The sequence below is a fragment of the Impatiens glandulifera genome, chromosome 3 (genome assembly GCF_907164915.1).
Source record: "Impatiens glandulifera chromosome 3, dImpGla2.1, whole genome shotgun sequence".
Lineage (NCBI taxonomy): Eukaryota > Viridiplantae > Streptophyta > Magnoliopsida > Ericales > Balsaminaceae > Impatiens > Impatiens glandulifera.
In genome coordinates, this window is record NC_061864.1 from 3,013,205 (window position 1) to 3,030,954 (window position 17,750).

At 28.3% G+C, this 17,750-nt stretch overlaps 2 protein-coding genes across 2 annotated transcripts; both read right to left on the bottom strand.

Annotated features, from left to right (window-relative positions):
• Nucleotides 1–1,755: 1,755 nt before the first annotated feature.
• On the bottom strand, nt 1,756–4,856 carry LOC124931795 (carotenoid 9,10(9',10')-cleavage dioxygenase 1-like). The gene is made up of 13 exons (XM_047472345.1): nt 4,633–4,856; nt 4,387–4,539; nt 4,206–4,308; nt 3,880–4,139; nt 3,614–3,793; nt 3,461–3,539; nt 3,276–3,357; nt 3,115–3,177; nt 2,886–3,024; nt 2,475–2,805; nt 2,312–2,382; nt 2,059–2,229; nt 1,756–1,982 (listed from the first exon to the last, which is right to left on the bottom strand). Exons 1-13 carry the CDS (start codon nt 4,738–4,740, stop codon nt 1,872–1,874), a joined length of 1,851 nt encoding a protein of 616 aa, XP_047328301.1. The 5' UTR covers nt 4,741–4,856; the 3' UTR covers nt 1,756–1,871.
• A 747-nt stretch (nt 4,857–5,603) lies between these two features.
• LOC124930929 (exosome complex exonuclease RRP46 homolog) lies at nt 5,604–9,044 on the bottom strand. The gene is made up of 8 exons (XM_047471305.1): nt 8,787–9,044; nt 8,503–8,616; nt 8,170–8,270; nt 7,509–7,529; nt 6,836–6,908; nt 6,686–6,753; nt 6,248–6,377; nt 5,604–6,082 (listed from the first exon to the last, which is right to left on the bottom strand). Exons 1-8 carry the CDS (start codon nt 8,890–8,892, stop codon nt 5,979–5,981), a joined length of 717 nt encoding a protein of 238 aa, XP_047327261.1. The 5' UTR covers nt 8,893–9,044; the 3' UTR covers nt 5,604–5,978.
• Between the last annotated feature and the right edge of the window lie 8,706 nt (nt 9,045–17,750).

A 17,750-nucleotide genomic window follows, 5' to 3' on the forward strand; every position in this document is an offset into this window, starting at 1 on the left:
CCAAATGTTCAGAACTTTTTCTATCAGGAGAAGAATGACTTTCCTCCGCTCTTGGGAGTTTTGTGGCCACAACAAAAACATCCCCTCTTATGCGGCGTAAGGAAAAATAAATAGAGTCTCCAGGTTTACATTGGTACAAAAGAACATAATACATTTCTCGGGCGAAGCGGACAGTAAAATCTACGAAACCCTCACGGCTTTGGGTTCTATTGGAGGGCCAGTCAGGAGGTTCAGACCTAAGAAAAGATTTCCCTCAGAAAGAATCAATCGTGTCTTCCCAACGTGCCTCCGAGATTGGATATTCAATTTTAGAGAAAAAAATCGTTAGCCCCGTTAAATATACTAATAAATTTTAAGTCTTTTTATTTAAATAAATAAATCAATCAAATTCTTCAAAATCATTGTTAATTATTATAATTTCTATTTCAAAATTTACAAATATATTTAAATTATTTTATTGTTTTTGTTACTATTTATATTTATATAATATATATATATATATATATATATATATATATATATATATATATATATATATATATTTGTTATGTTGGTAAAATATATAAAATTTAGAATATGAGCTTGAAGTCTACAATCAATTAATTAGTCATAATCTCTTATATAAAATTATTTTACTTGAATTATTTAATAAATTAATATGTTTAAAATGTAGGCCTTTTTGGATCTAAAATATTTGAATAAAAAATATTTTTTAGTAAAAATATTTAAATAATATTAATATGTAATAATAAAATAAAAAATAATAATTTAAAATAAATAATATTTTAATATTTTAATTATTGAATTGAATTAGTCATTGTATTAGAGGAAGTAGAATGATATTTTTTATTTTTAAAATAAGATATATGTTTAATATTCGCTCCTGTCTTTCGATTTAGAACTTAGAGGTGAGGGGGCAGAATTCTCCATTTATCTTTTATTTATTAATTTTATTTTGTTGTTATTAAGCCTATAATTTATTTAAAATATTGAATATTAAGACTATTTTTATTTTCAAACTTATTTTTGGGGTAAGTAAAAAGTTATTTTTATAATATTTTTCTATACTTTTTCTTTTATAACTTTTTAATATCACCACATATACTTTACAATATTATAAATTACATCACAATATTTTAATATTATTTGATAAAACAAACATTATTAAAAAAATAAACATCATTAAATATCGTTCATTATTATAATTTTTTAACATTATTTTAATTTTTTTTAACATTATTATAATCTTTTAATATTATTATATTTTTTTATTATAATTTTTTTAAGTATTATTATAAATTTATGTTATATAAAAATATTATATAAATAAATTAAATTTTATAAATAAATTTTATCAATAAGTTTTATCTAAATTAAGTCTAGAGGTTAAATTTGCACAGAGAAGAAGGAAAAGGGCAAAAACCTCATTTTAAGTTTGGCTATTGATATTGGTCGGAGATTATATAAGTATATGCATACCACTATTTAATATTCCATGTATCAAAAGTGTTAAAATATATTGTAATAATTTAAGTATATAAATCTTTTATATATCTATATATATATATATCTATATATATATATATATATATATATATATATATATATATATATAATGCTTATTTTGTTTGCTTGTTTTAATTTATTATTTAAAATTAAATTTAAAGATGATTGGCTCACATTCCACCAAATTAGTATTCCAAATATTTGTACATATTATTGCCTCCATGATTGCATGTCATTTGGTTGAGATCAAAACAAACACCAGACATTTTTACTTAGGACAAAAAAGTCCTGAACTTTAGAAAAGTGCCAAGTTGACCCAAAAGAACAAGATTTGAAAGGATCTGAGCTATATAATAAGGTTGAAATTAATTTGGTATGGAGAAGAAAGCTCCATGAAAGCCATAAGGCACCCTCTGAGGCAGTGTGATTTTGGCAACAGGTTCTGAAACCATGTTTTTTGCATCGATTATGTGAACCTACATAAGAACAATTTTATGACTGCTAAGCAAGCTTTAATGCAGATTAATAGTGTTATAAAATGATGTAACTTACTTTGGACAAATTTGTTAATTCATTATGAACAAAACAGACAATCCATCCATCATCTTCATCAATATTATTACCACCTTCTTCCTTACTAACAAATGCACTTCCACTGCAGAATATGCCTTCTCCGAATTTGTGAATCTCCATCTTTGTTAACCCATTATTATTCTCATTATGCTGCATACAATCACCATTCATGATCAACCTCACAAAATCATAAGAGAAAGAAGCAGATGAGATCGAAACAGAGTATTATTACATGAGAATTGGACTTATAAGAAGCTTCTTCTTCAAAGTGCAGTTTAGCTATACCACCATATTTCATATTACCTGTGCAAATTTTTGTTAATATATCATCTCATCTCTGCTGAAAAGATTATCAATATAGATCATAGCTAGAAGAGAAAGAGAGAAAATAATACCAGAAATAGAGCTTGCTAAAGAATCAATGACTTGGGCATATGCATACTTATGTTTAAGACCTGTAAAACTTGGATTTACCATCGGGAAGTCAATTGAGAAATCAGTCCCAGACAGATACCTCTCCTCAACTCCTCCAGTTTCCATATTTAATCTCCATTCATATGCTCGAGTGAAGAATTTTCCATCCATATGTGAATAATCATCGTTAGGAAACACTTCTTCTTTCATTCCCACATGTTTGTATCCCCTCGAGAACCATTCATGCTTTCTTTCTCCCCTTTCAGGCCCCGGCAGCACTGATGCCTCAGCCCTGCATCCTCTTACTACAACCTGTTAATTAATTCCATGATCATGTTAATTAAGTTGTCATCAAAGTTTCCTTTCTTTATATAAACATGAAAGTAACATACCTCATTACCGTCTTCAAAGCAGTTGATTATATGTAAAGTGCATTGTGTCTTAACATCAAACCACTTCACAGAATCTGCATCTCCGTAGCGTGGCATCACCCCTATTCTTGCATACCCTTCACTGTCATACTTTATCAACCTTCATCAATACCACCCAGAAAATATAATTAAGTATTAAGGACATTTAAATGTGAGAAATAAAGATGGGTATAATGAATAGAACACTTACGGTCCTCCTTTCATTAGCCTTTTTATGCTTAACAATAAAGGGAAATCCATGATAACATTGTACCTTTTAATACAAATTAACAAACAAAGATTATAAGTGAACTACATACTAATAATGTTTGTGAATCATGAATTATCTCATGGTAAAGAAATGATCTTTACTTTTGGGTTATCCCCATCTCATGGATCAATGGAGATCTGCTTAGCTTAAGATCCACCTTATGCACCATTCTCTCCCCATCCGCTGATCACATAATAATGCATATTATTTGGAGATCAATTCAGATGATTTTGTGTTTTTATTGATTATAACAAAAATCAAATAACCCAAGATCAAACAAGCTTACCAGAGATAACTCCAACTTCAAAAAATGGTTTGATTGCTTCTACTCCCATTATGACCAATTCTCCACTTCCTGGAGCTTTCTGTGTTAATTTCTCAATTTCATGAGACTAACTTTGAGTGATTATACAGATTAATTATACAGATTGTGACCTACTTTGGGATGACTGGTAAAAGGTCTCTTCCAGGCTCCATTGACATCCCATTCATCGCGTGTTTGCAGTGTTAAAACGTCGATCTCTTGAGGCAAGTGATTCTCTGAGATGGCATATAGTTTTCCAGAGTGTTCAAATATGTTTGTGTTGCTCAGCAGTTTATTGATCATGCCAAACCTCAACTGCATACCCACAAAAAATATCTACCTTTTAAATAATATTTTATTTGATTAAGTTTAGAATTGATTATCATAATTGTTTGTCTCACCAGATTAAGGAAATGAGCAGCCATGACAGAAGGAGAATCTCCTTCAATAGCTGGAAGGAAACCAGGCCTGTTTCTTTCCGTTTCTAGCTTGAACGTCTCGGATTCTACGTACTTGTTCTTGTAGGAAACTGTCCAATCCCCATTGGGGTCCTTGTGAAAATAGACAGCATGAAGCATTCCTTCTCCTTCCACCCAGATGCAGCTTGATCTTCCAAGAAACGATTCTGTCGACTTTAGTCCTCCAAAGAGAGGATTAGAGCCTGCAATTAATTCAGAATCAACTCCCCAAGTTGTATGAACAGATAATAAAATAGAATCATAATTACCATTTCTTATGTACACTCCCTCTGGAAAATCTATAGGAATTCCCCCTTCATCACAAGAAACTTCAATGGGTCCTCCAAGTTCTTCCACCGGAGCAAAGTTCTTCTGCGTTGTCGCAAAAAAGAATTTACATTCCAAACGATAAGTAGTTTTAAGTTATTGGTTTCTGAGTTTTTGAAGGACCTGAGAAGGGAGCAAAGGTTGATCAACAAATTGAAACAAGGAATCAACTAATGAATCCAACATTCTTGAGGAGATTTTCTTGAAAATGATTCCTGGGAAGTTGATGATGTTAATAAGCTTCAATGGTGCCTGCTCAAACTCTTTCATCAGTGGCTGCAAATTTAATCAATATTATACATCAATCATGTATATGTTTATATTTATATAAATTCAAAGATTAATTCTAGCAATATATATATACATTACCTTGGTCGAAGAGAGGAGAGGGGATCTGTGGTGATGATCAGATCTTTGTGATTGATCATGGAGGGAAGAAGATAACTTGATCTGACAAGCAAAAGATGAAGATGCCATAGCTTCCTTATTGAGTTTGGTCTTTAATTTCAATATGTTTGAAAGCTTTTTTATAGTATGAAAGAAGAATAAGACATTGATTCTTTCTATCAAACTTCCCTGGTGCCAACTGAATGGAGACAAAAAAAAAATTAATTCAAAATGATTTCATATCCCACCCACCCACCGGTTGTCTTGTCTTCGTACTTCAACTTAAGGTATTTTTCATAGGAATCGAATACGAAACATTTACTCTTTTCTCTTGAACCATATACAGAGTATATTCTTATTAATTATGTGTAACTTAAGAAATGGATAGCAATAGTTAGGAACCTTTAGGAATATTTCTTAAAATTCAATACAAAGACCAAAATTATTATAGTCTATATAATATTATACAAATAGTATAAACTATACAGATCCAACAAAGTGTGTGAAAGAATCTTTTCCCAGTTCCCAAGAGGAAGGAGACAAATTACTTCTGGTGGCCCTATGTTCCAAGAAGAAAAAAATTACTTCTGGTGGCCCTATGTTCGAAGAAAAAAAACTCGGCCTTGTTTGTTTTTTAAAAAATTAAGAGAGAGAAAAATAATGATTATTTTTGATAAAAAAACTTAAAAGATATTTATATATATAAATAAAATATAAAATAATAATTTAAAATAAAGAATATTTTAATATTTTGATTAATGAAATAAGGAATATGATTGGTGAAAAGTAATTGATTTGAAAATTGATTTAAAAAAAATTAAAATAAAAACCTATAACAAACAAGGCCTTAAATTATTCATCAACCACTACCTCTGATTGGTCTAAACAATCATGAAAATAATAAAAAAAAATAAACAAAAAAAAAACATCAGCACAATGCACTAGATTTGACCTTGATTAACCATTATTGTATTCTATCATCTATAGCAACAAAATTGCTATTTTGCCCTCATTCTTTTCTGCCATCATCATCTATTGCAAAATAAATATCTTTAAAAAACAAACAAATAAAAACAACAAAATTCAAGCCAACTTCTTGAAGTTAGCAACTACTTTCATACAATTATATAATTTGTTTATAGGGAACAAATCCTTCCTTCTACTACACTGAGGTGCCAAAGGAAAGATCACGATTCAAATACAACTAAAAGAGAGTTTTGTTACTCTTAACCATAATGCTACAATCATCACTTGCCCATAATCTTCCTCAATTGAGCCCATATACTGTTTGAAGTCGAACTATATAGAGAGAGAACTCATGCAGCCTTTTAAGAGTCATTTGTGACTTGCTGTTGTAGGTTTCTCCTGAGAAAATCAGACAGCTTTGCGCTAGCAGAACGCCCTTGATCCAGACATCGAAAATAGTCCTCCACTGCAAAACCGCACAAATTGAACACAACACACATAAATGAAATAAATTAATGTTTTTATGTGTATTATTCACACACAAAAATAATGCCTCGACATTTTATAGATAAAAGCAATCTTACTTCCATGGTGATATAACAAACAAAAGATATCATTGTGATGGGAGTACCTAACATTGCACCATGTGTAGTGGATGTAATGATGCCATGCTCCGTTTTTTCGCCTTCTGCCTTAGATTCTTTTGGATTGATGGACTGATTCGAGTTGGGGAAAACCAAGCTTACAAAAGCTTTTGTTTCCTGTCATTAATTCATGTTATAAAAGACAATACTAAAAAAGAAAAATAGTATCATAAAATAAATAAATCATCAGATTTTTTTTTTTCCGGAAAGTGGCAGATTTAAGCCTTCAGTGTTCAATCCTAATGCAATTTCCACAAAAAAGTTGTTTTTAATAAGTTTCAATGTCAATAGAATGTACAGAAGAAGTGCGACAAAGCTAACTAAATTATTTAATATTTTCTTCTTTACTTTCTGTTGGACTAATTGAGGTGATAGTCCTCAACTATAAACAGACACAAATAAATCAAGAAGGAAAAAAGGAAAACCTGCTCCTCGACCCTGCTTGGATCCAGCAACACGTTTCCATTTTCAGTTAGACAGCAACATACAGCGACTAAACAGCAAGAAAAGAATAATTAATCAAATAAGTTTCAAAAGCATAAAAATATCCATGTTTAGTGATGACTATTATATACCGGCAAGATTTTTCAGTGGAATTCCAGCATCTACAAGTGCTGCACATGTTGCATTTATGGCACATGGGAGAAGCTGGTGATTTCAGTTAAGGACAACTAATTGTAGTTAATGTGAAATACAAAAAAAAAAATCTTGATATTACCATCATTGATGAACAGGCATATTTATACACTAGAAAGCACACTTGATGTAAAACATAAAACTTCCTCTTAGAAACAATAAAAGTATGGAGATTAACCCACCTTATATTTGATATACTGTTTTATCACTCCATTGAGAAAAAAATGATTGATAAAAATTATGCCAACGATACACAGGATAAAACCAAGAACAAACTGAAAATAACTGGTTGATATGATGAAACACAATAGTCCACACATTACTCATCAAGTTGGGGACCACTATTTAGGTTTTTAGCAATGAGGCGGCTATTAAACAAGAATTTAGTAAGGAGACCCTGTTGCTAGTTTAGAGATTAGTGTTAGAGTAAATCTAGTAAAGAGGACTCACACAGCAGCTAGTCTTTCATGAGAAGTCTAGTCTCCAATAAACTAACTAGTCATACCATTAACATAGAAGTGAGCGAGTGAAGAATGTAATTAGGATTATGAGTTGTTCTTGATAACTCAGAAATTAACACATTTCAGAAAGAAAACTGAGTATGAAGGATACAGCACCATCATCATCAACAACCTACAGTGCAACAACTTTTATTAGTCTACGGCATCAGTTACAAATTTCAATGTTAATGAAAAGATAAAGCTATAACCATAAATTATAAATAAATAAAATATCATCAAGTTTACAATTAATTAATAAAAGCCCCACTTGCGTAACAGCTGAAACTATAACTTGGTATTTCAAGATAAAGTTCCTAACTTTCAGCTCCTAATGCACAGAAGACTAAAAGAGAAAAAAATAAAGCTACAAGCATGCCTAAATGAAAGAAACAGAGGATAATTCTATCATCAAAAGAAGACAAAAAAAATAACTTTAAATGATCCATACTTGTTTATTGAAAGCTAATACAGGAGAAAAAACTGTAGTAAACACTTCTTGGAACTGAGTACTAGTTCTTGTATCAACCAAAAGAAACCACTACTGCTTCTAGCTAGCTCAAACATTATTAGAAGAGTTCCAACATAAATGCAAATTACATTCAAAATAGTTGAAACTGTTATGATCATTAGAAGAAAGACTTGGAAGCTTGCATTTCTAAGGAAAAAAAATAGAATCATGAGTTGTTTAAGTATCCCATAATAGCACCAACTCCATTGCATTACCATATCAGTTAAAAGAGGTCGCAGGATATTTCCATATCAATTAAACTCACTTGAACAATTATAGATGTTGTTGTATTTGGGTTGACATTCAAAACACATATGCTTCGCACTGTTCTCTCTAGCATCATCTCATACTCCTTTTCAGCTTTTCCTGACAACCAATAGAATTTACTCACAATTAGATCAAAATGACCTAAAATTTTTGAACTCCCAACAACTATGCTTATTTGCACATGTAATTTAATGGCAATCACACACAGACAATTATAATTACAATGGAAGCAGGAGGTTGCTATGTGTCCTGTTATTATAAATTGGGCTGATTCTACCTATAATGCGGTATTCTTAAGTTAGAAAAGTGCATAAAAACCAAAACAACTCACCACTCTGGCCAGTTTTAGGCTTCCAGATGACCTCAAAACAAGGTTTTTCAGGGTTCTCATTCTTTTTCGTTCCCCCTTTTGGGCCATAAACTGCAGCAAGAACCTTCGTGCCCCCTAAAATAGAGTGGGAAATTAGTTATCTTTTCCCATCAACAACAATCTTCAAAGAAAATTTTCTCATTCAAAAATAAAAATAAAAAATCATTAGTGGGTGAATTAAAATGGATGCGGATGCACAAATTATCGGGAAATGCATTAGCAAGTAGGAAAAGAGATTTACGAACCTTGAGACCAACTCGCGGAGCCATGTGCCCGGTTGAGGATGCCGCGGGTGCAGGCGAGTGACCTCAACTGATTTGGTTTACGACCGTCTGCTCTATTCGATTCCATTCCTTCTCCTCTGTTTCTGATCCTCCGCCGTTCGAACCACTATCTCACAATTCAAAAAGATTGAGAGGGACTCTGAATTCGCAATTGCAGTGGGAAAATGCTCAGCCGCGAAACTCTATATTGCGCAGGGTTTTGGGGTTTAGGGTTTAACTACTCTTTCAATTTTAATTGGATCCGACTCAACTTTCTTTTTTCTTTTTGCTTAACATAAAAAAAATTACAGCGTCTTTTAACATTTCTCTATAATCTTTAATTTATTTTATTTCCAAAATCTATTATTATTAATTTTTTTTAATTACAAATAAGTAGACACTAACCACGTAATAACTATCTTCTCTTCAATTTAAAATGTTCTTAATAAAAAAATTAATCTCTTAAATATTAATTTTTTTTTGAATTCTAACTTAAAGATCTAGTGAATTTTTATTCTATACTTATCAAAAAAAAATATCATTGGATATTAGTTATTTTTTTATTTGAATTTTTTTTATATTGTAATTTTATTCTTAATAGTGGTTGATGTTTGATTGTCCTCTTTAAAGTTATAACAATGTTTAATTTTATAATTGATACATTTGAGATAAATTAACACTTCTTAATTTATTTAATTTTAATTTGAGCAAACAATCTAAATCTTTACTCTAAATTTAGCAATTTGATTTTATCTTATTTTTGTGACCAAAATTTACTTTTTTAAAAGCAGCCTAATTTACCGATGAAAACACCCACTTATAACTTATAAGCTTCATTTTTTTATACCTAAACTAAGATATTATACTATAAAAATGTAAACATTAAAGTTGTTGAATTGAATGTAGAAGACTAGAAGTATTAATCAATTGGGTTTATAAAAATAATCTATATAATTGAATATTTACTTAAACCACGTAATAAGATATAGTAAGTTCTAAATATATTAGAATATATAGATTAAATATCAAAATTCATATTTAAGAGATTATTTCAAATTTGAATTTCACTAAAAACACTTTAAATTAATCAAAGTGTCACAAATATACAAATATATATATATATATATATATATATATATATATATATATATATATATATATATATATATTTGATCGTGTTAATTTTTCTAAATTAAAAAGTAAAAATAATAAAATTGTATTAATACATTACATGTCACAAAATATAATTATAGTTTATGTATCTCTCAAAGTCATGATGTATAAATTTAATAGGCTTCTACAATCTTTAAAAGATCAACAATTTTTGTTCAAAACAAATGAGCCAGGACCATGAAACCACAGGGATTATAGTCCATTACTTTTTCAGTCCCTTATCTTTAGCAACCACTATCCAAAACATTAATTTCAACATCCTCCAAATTACAAATATGTCTTGAGTATCCTTCCAAGTAGGAAAATCAAATGTTCCACTATCCCAATTTACAAATTACAAACTTCACTCATCAAACCAGGGTTCATGGATACATATATACTCTTGAAGAGCAAGCATTTTATCTTTGTAATTTACATTGGGTTGTAGCTGTGAGTTTTCTAAACTTTCCTTTTGTTGATATAAGAATGTCACAAATGTTGCCCAATAATAAATCATGATTGTAGCATTGCCCTGTCTCTCATAACTATTGGTACCAATATCAACATCTAAATCTTTATGTCTCCAAAGGCGGGGTTAGAATTTACTTGACTAAAATATTTTTCATAAAAAACAATATAACCAGAAACGAATTTAGTCTAAGCCTAGGGTTCAGGTGGGCTTAAGCCCACCCCTCTTGAAAAAATAAAAATATCTTTAATTTTTAATTTTTAAAATTGAAAAATATATATAATATGAGTAATGATATATACAGCACCCTTATACAGTAACTTCGCATAGTACCTACCTTATTTGGAAAGAAAGAAAAAATATATCTTAAAAAAATTATAAGAGAAAGAAAAATATGTTCTATTTATTTCCAAATGAGGTAGGTGTTATACGAAGGTGTTGTATAAGTGTATAAGGGTGTTGTATATATCATTACTTTTAAATATTATAATATTTTTAATATATATAATTTATTACATTAAATTTTAGCCCACCCCAACTTTAATTCCTGGTCCATCATCCCTGAATATAACACACTAACATTTTCAGTCCAAAATATTAAAAATATAGTAATCGTTTAGACACAACGAAACAAAGCATGATATCAAAAAATAAAAATACTAAAGAGAGAAAAATAAATATTTTAGGTAAAAAAATAAAAATAATTACCTATAGAAAAGTCTTCAAAAGTACTTCCATAAGCTTCCCAACAATAATAAAAATTGAGTAGGCATACATTACTTACATTTTTTTTTCTCCGAATTTGACATTAAAAAAGAAGTAAGAAAATTATTATTAGATTAGAAGAATAAAAATAATTATGGACACAAATGGTTATAACACGAAATATATATACTAATAAAATTATGGATAAAAACACAATCTTAAAAATTATACAAACCAGATAATGAATTTTAATTTAAAACTTGACGAGATAATGTATTTTAATCTAAAATTGAATTTATATTTTAACGGTATAAATGAAAAAAATTTTAAGACAATGAATTTCAATTCTTGAAATTAGGGCCGACTATTAGTATTAGGGAGTATAAATATTTTTTAATCATGAATAAATTAATTATATCAATATTATTTTATTATTATTAATTTTGATTTACGGATTTATTATTATATAATTTAATTTGATATATCATTTCCTCATTCTATATATTACTATATCTCACGTCTCTTTAACAAAATTTTAAATAATCAGTTTTATATTATTAATTTATAATGACTTATAGCTTATACGTGGCTCAGCCCATGAAGTCCCAATTATTCAAATTCTAGAATTTAATGTTGAGGAACTTGCCTTCATTTATACTAGCTATATAATTAATTAGGCTCATCAAATTTTGAATGTATATAGATATGGAGGATGGGCATATGGCGTTGCCTAGAGAAGAGGCATATATATAACATGCAGTAAATAGGAGGAGGACCATTACAATAAATTTTTTCTTTACTTAATTTCTTGCTGCATGCAGATGGACCAGTTCTAGCTCTCTTCTTCAATGATATAACATGGGTACTCGATCGATCTACACCTTCTTTCATTTCTTAATTTGTATAGCCGGCCAACTCCGGTCTAACTCGATCAGTGGCTTTTTTTATATACTTTCTTTGTCTTTGACCTAACTCGCTCTAAATAGTATATAAAAACAAAACTCAAGATATAAATGCGCTAATTGACAAGAGCAATTAAACATTGATATAAGGTAATAACGATAAAACGTTTTAAGTTGATCTAACTATATGTGGTTCGACCAAAGATAGATAAGTTTGGTAAAATGGATTTGTGCGAAAGTATTTAGCTGAGTCAACTGCCCTTAGGTAACAATTATTATTTGTATACAAAAGAATTACAATAATAATAATTAAAAAATAGGGCATTATTCACTTTTATAATTTGGATATGCTTTAGTTTAATTAATTAATATTAATATTGTTAATAAGTCAATTTTGTTTTTCTTACTTAACTAATTGCATTAAAGTGTCAAATGACTTTTTCCTGTCATTTCTTAGTTAATTTTATTATGTTCCTAAATATTATCTACACTGTACATAAATATTTATGTAGTTAATTTCTTATTCTCAATTTTATTATATTTTTCTCTTACTTCTAAATTTTATATTTAGTCAATAAAGGAGTTAATCAAGATACAATTTTGAATAATTAATTTTAAAAGGTTTAGTAAATAAACCAGCCAACTAACAAATTAAGAAGCATACTAACTTTTTTTGTGACTTCAGCGATAGCTTATTCTTATTTTTTAATAATAATAATTTTTAATGAAAACAACCACTCTTAAAAAGTATTCATATATTTTTAATCTGTTTTTAAAATGATTAATCAATAAGAAAAGTGAAGATAAATAAATGGACAAAAAGAAAAAGAAGAAGTTGAAAGCATAAATATTCATATATATATATATATGCTCAACTAATGAGGGCCTACAGAAAAGTTCCTAATAAATCAAATAAATAGTAGTAAATTAAGAAAGATGATCAAATGGCTAATGATGATATTAGGGTTTGTAATATAGTATTGATTAAGGGCAACAAAATGATTATCTTATTGATTTGCATATAATCTAGCTCTAAATCATTTGGAAATACTAATCAAGTAGTACTATGGAATATTGATACTGTTTATAATCTTACTTTTATTTATTTAATTAAAATAAATAGTTTAATTATGAGAATTATATACTTTAAAGTTTAGTACTCAAAAATAAAAAAGAAATTAAATATGTGGCACCATATTTAATGACATTTCTAGAAATTAATAAAGGTCTTAACTATAATCTGTATTTTTTTTTTACCCTCTTTTAACCATATAATATTATTTTTTTGCAAGTTTAGCTATACATGAGTCCTTATATTCATCGTGTATGTATATATTTTGTATGGGTTTGTATTTGAATAAATTGGTGTAAATCAAGGTATAAGCAATTAAATTATTATCTTCCAATTTTATTCATTAATTTGTAAAAAAACATTAATATTGTTAAATAATTAATATAATTATAGCTAAAATTTATTTTTTAAAAATAACAATAATAATAAACTAAGTAAATTTAACATTTTTTAATTAGAAAAAGACTTTCTATTATTATAATAATATATAATAATATATATATTTATTGTATTTTAATATTTTGAAAACATAACTATTAAAAAAGAGGTTTAAATACAAACTTTTAATTTTAATTATATTAATCGGTTGAGTAGGATTCGATCGATATTGCGGTTTAAAAAGTTTGTTGATCATTCAGTTCAGTTCAATTCAATTCAATCTAGACGATTTGATTCGATTAGTTCTACTTATTTTTCAAATTAATTACTCACTAGGTCAAATTCAAAGGTAGGGGACATCATACTTAATGCTTTAATGACGGACATGTGATTAGGCCTTTCACCAATATTACTAACTTGTTCTCATAATACATAATCTCTAAAATATCAATATTGTTAAAATTATTGTGCTTTTTAAGGCTTATGGGAGAGTGGTTAGTTGTCAAAACAAGGCTTCAATATTAATTAAAGATGTGACAATTCTTTCTAATTTTCATTTTGAATTGTCATTGAAGGTATTCCTTACATTCACCCATTGCTACTGGTACCACCCTTGATGTTGATGCATTTATAACTCACATGCGGAATTAATTAAACTACCATGGTTGCGCTTACATTAATAATGAACTTATATTTCATGTACAATTTCATTAAAATGTTTTTTTTACTAAGGCCTATATGTATATGCATGCTTGAGTGATCTTATTTATGAATATTATTTAAAATGGGCAATTAATTATAATTCTTATTAGTTGTTCTAATTGTGTTATAGTTAAGAATACAATAAAAAATTATAATGTGACAAATATGAGTTGTGAAGAAGGTAGAGGAATGAGCCGTTAGTCATATAAGTATGGATCATACATGGACGGTAGTTAGAGTCGGGCGACTCCTCTTAGGGTTCCCTTGTCTAGGATCCGGGGAAGATTTGTAAAAGCTACAATATATTAATTATATCTTATTTGTTCTCATTGTTTTTTAGTTAAGAATATAATAAAAAATTATAATGTGACAAGAATGTCATGGAGAATATATATTTTTTTATTTACAATGAAGTTGCAATCATTCAATTTGATTTTTTATTTTGAATTAATTGTCTTTTTCTTGGGTCCAATCGTACTAAAGTTCTTTTTTTTTTATATAGAAAATGAAAAGAATTGGTATATATAGCAAATAAAACACCAATAATTGGCATGTACAATATAGACAGATTATTATGACTTTAATTTCTTCACTTTTAAAATTTAGGGTATATTTTTATATCATAAGCAACAAATGATCATTTTATTTTGTCAAGATTAGGACTAAATGCGTTAAAGAAAGTACAAATTATGGAATCATATATATTTTTTCCTATTATTTGATGAAAGAAAAGACTTGTAAATATTATCATGAAATTTAATAAAAAATAATTAAACAGTTCATGCAAATGATATAAATGAGAGTCGTTTGAGCTCATCGACAAAAACATTAAAAAAAAACACAATACAAAATAGTTCAACAATGATCAAACACAAAAAAACAAATTTTAACGAGCACGAAGATCTTCAAGAAGATCAATAAGTTCTCCAACTGCCTCAACTGGTTTCACTGATTGTCATAATAATAGAATTATGAATTAAACGTATTAGGCGATAACGATCACTGAACGTTCTACGGTTTCTTTCAAACCAAATGGTCCATTAGAAGATAAGTAGTATATGGGCCAAACGATTCAGACCAACCGAACTCACCGTCTCTATCCACATTTTCCAGTAACTAGCGATGGATTACGACATAACCCATTAAATAGTACTAGTCATGTTCCATAATAAGCTCAAATTCGCAATCACTCCATCATAGTATAAGAGCAAGTGAGGCGCCGACTCCACCTCTTTATGACATGTTCTACAACGACTTGCTATAATACACCACTTTTTATGAATTTATCATCTGTCAAAATCCATTCATTTACGACACTTCATCCAAAGAATGAGATCTTCGATAAGAACTTAAAGTCCCACAACTTCTCCCATATAAAATTGTAAGGAGCATTCTCTACAATTAAAGAATAACATTGACTAACCTTAAAATTATCAATATCTTGCCAACGCAAAATATCACACAAAGAATGATTCGTCTTTTACGCTCCACCAAGTTCGACACTCTATCATGTGAAACTAACTCTTCAACATTTAGTCTTTTACGCTCCACCAAGTTCGACACTCTATCATGTGAAACTAACTCTTCAACATTTAGTCTTCTTCTATACCTGTTTCTCATTGCAAAATTATTAGAACTCGCGTCAAACATGTCATTGATTGTAGCATCTCTATATATAACAATCGAGGCAAGGGTCGGGTACGATGATGAAATACTTCTGACACTACACCATACGTCATCCAGAAAACTAATCGAAGAGCCATCGCCAACCAAAAATCTACATTGTCCACAAAAAGACTTCCACATTAATGAGATGTCACTCCAAATACTGTATCCTACTGCCCGATTAATAGGTTTTGTGAACCAACCAGATCAATCTTGTCTATACTTGCATCTAATCATAGTAGCCCACAAAGAGGTAGGTTCTGATAAATATGTGCTACATCATTTTGATAAAAAAAAAAAATTGTTAACGAAGTCAAAATCTAGTATACCCAAGCTCTTTGGTTATTAAATTTCTTCACTTTGTCTCAATTTATTAAATGACAGAAAATGACTTAAAGGACCGAAAAAAACTTTATAAATAATTTTTTTCCTTTTTAACGTCACACAAAATTTCATAATTTAATTATACTATTATTATATACCGTTGAACTTGGTGGAAGAAATTGATTTATGAATCATTGTGAAATAATTAATATATTTTCTTATTCAATACTTAATTTTAATTTTTAGGTTGAATTTTTTTATTTTATCTTTAACATTGGAATATACCATAATCATGTGGTCATAACTTTCTGTCATCTGAATTATCCTAAATTTTTCTTAACTATAAACTGAATATATATATATTTTTTATTGTAAATGTTTTTTTAGTAATTTTTAAACTAACACTTTTTATTTCTTAACAAGTAAATAAATTTTTTATTTCTTAAAATATAAACAATATTATTTCACACAAATTAATCATTTTATAATAAATATATAAATCAAATTTTAGATTATTAAACGTGTTAATTACACTACTTTTTTAGTTTGTAACAAACAAACAAAAAAACCACCTCCCTATAAAGGGGATGGTTGATATTGATGTCTTAATTAGTTACAAAATGACAATTATAATCTAGTATATTTCACTCTTTTTTATCTGGTTTGACCTATGTTGTTGTTGGTATTTGTGTTTTTTTTTTCATTTTATCTGATTTTATTTCGAACATTAATAATCACACTTTTATATTATATATTTATTCATATTTTTCTAGAAGTTCTAAGTTTAGATTTTTATAATAATATAAATTTTATATTTTATAATATATATAATGTTTAAAAATTCGTGATTTTAAAATATGGTAAAATTATGTCTCGCGGAAATTCCCAAAATCAAACTACATAAATAATAATAAAAGAAAATCATCGACGAAAATGGTAAACACTATTCATTGTTATCTCTAATTACAAAGATGAGCAAGTTAAAAACTCAAAATAAAATATCTCAAATTTGTGGAGGCTGTTAGCCCTAGTTTGGTTGGAGTATAAGACTGTTGGGACGTATTTGATTTTTTTTTGAATTTTTAAGCAAAATTCAACTATCCCATTATTTTTCTTTTGAACCATAATTAAATCATTCAATTTATACATTAAAATATTCCTGTTTTTTACAAAGTCTAAGTTACAAAAGAATATTATAATAATTCAACGGATTAAAATTTTAAATTAACTTATTTTTTCACCAAAAAAAAGGTTTTAATAAGAAACTAATAAAATGAAACTCTCAAATAACAACATTAAACTAACTTAGCATAACTACAACTAAATATAACTTAATCTTCTAAGTTTCTAACTCTTTCCAAAAATTAAAAAAAAAATACATTTTTATAATATTAATTTAGGAAGTTAGCATTAACGGTTAGAATCTTTAGTCTAGATCTTTAATCCTTAAATCTATATTCTTAATTCTCTATGTCAATAAATCGAGATAAACTGTAATTGCGGAAACGTACCTGGATCTTTAATGAAGAACGGTTCATTAAGCCATTCTTCGTTATTCTCTTCTTCTTGTTCTTGGA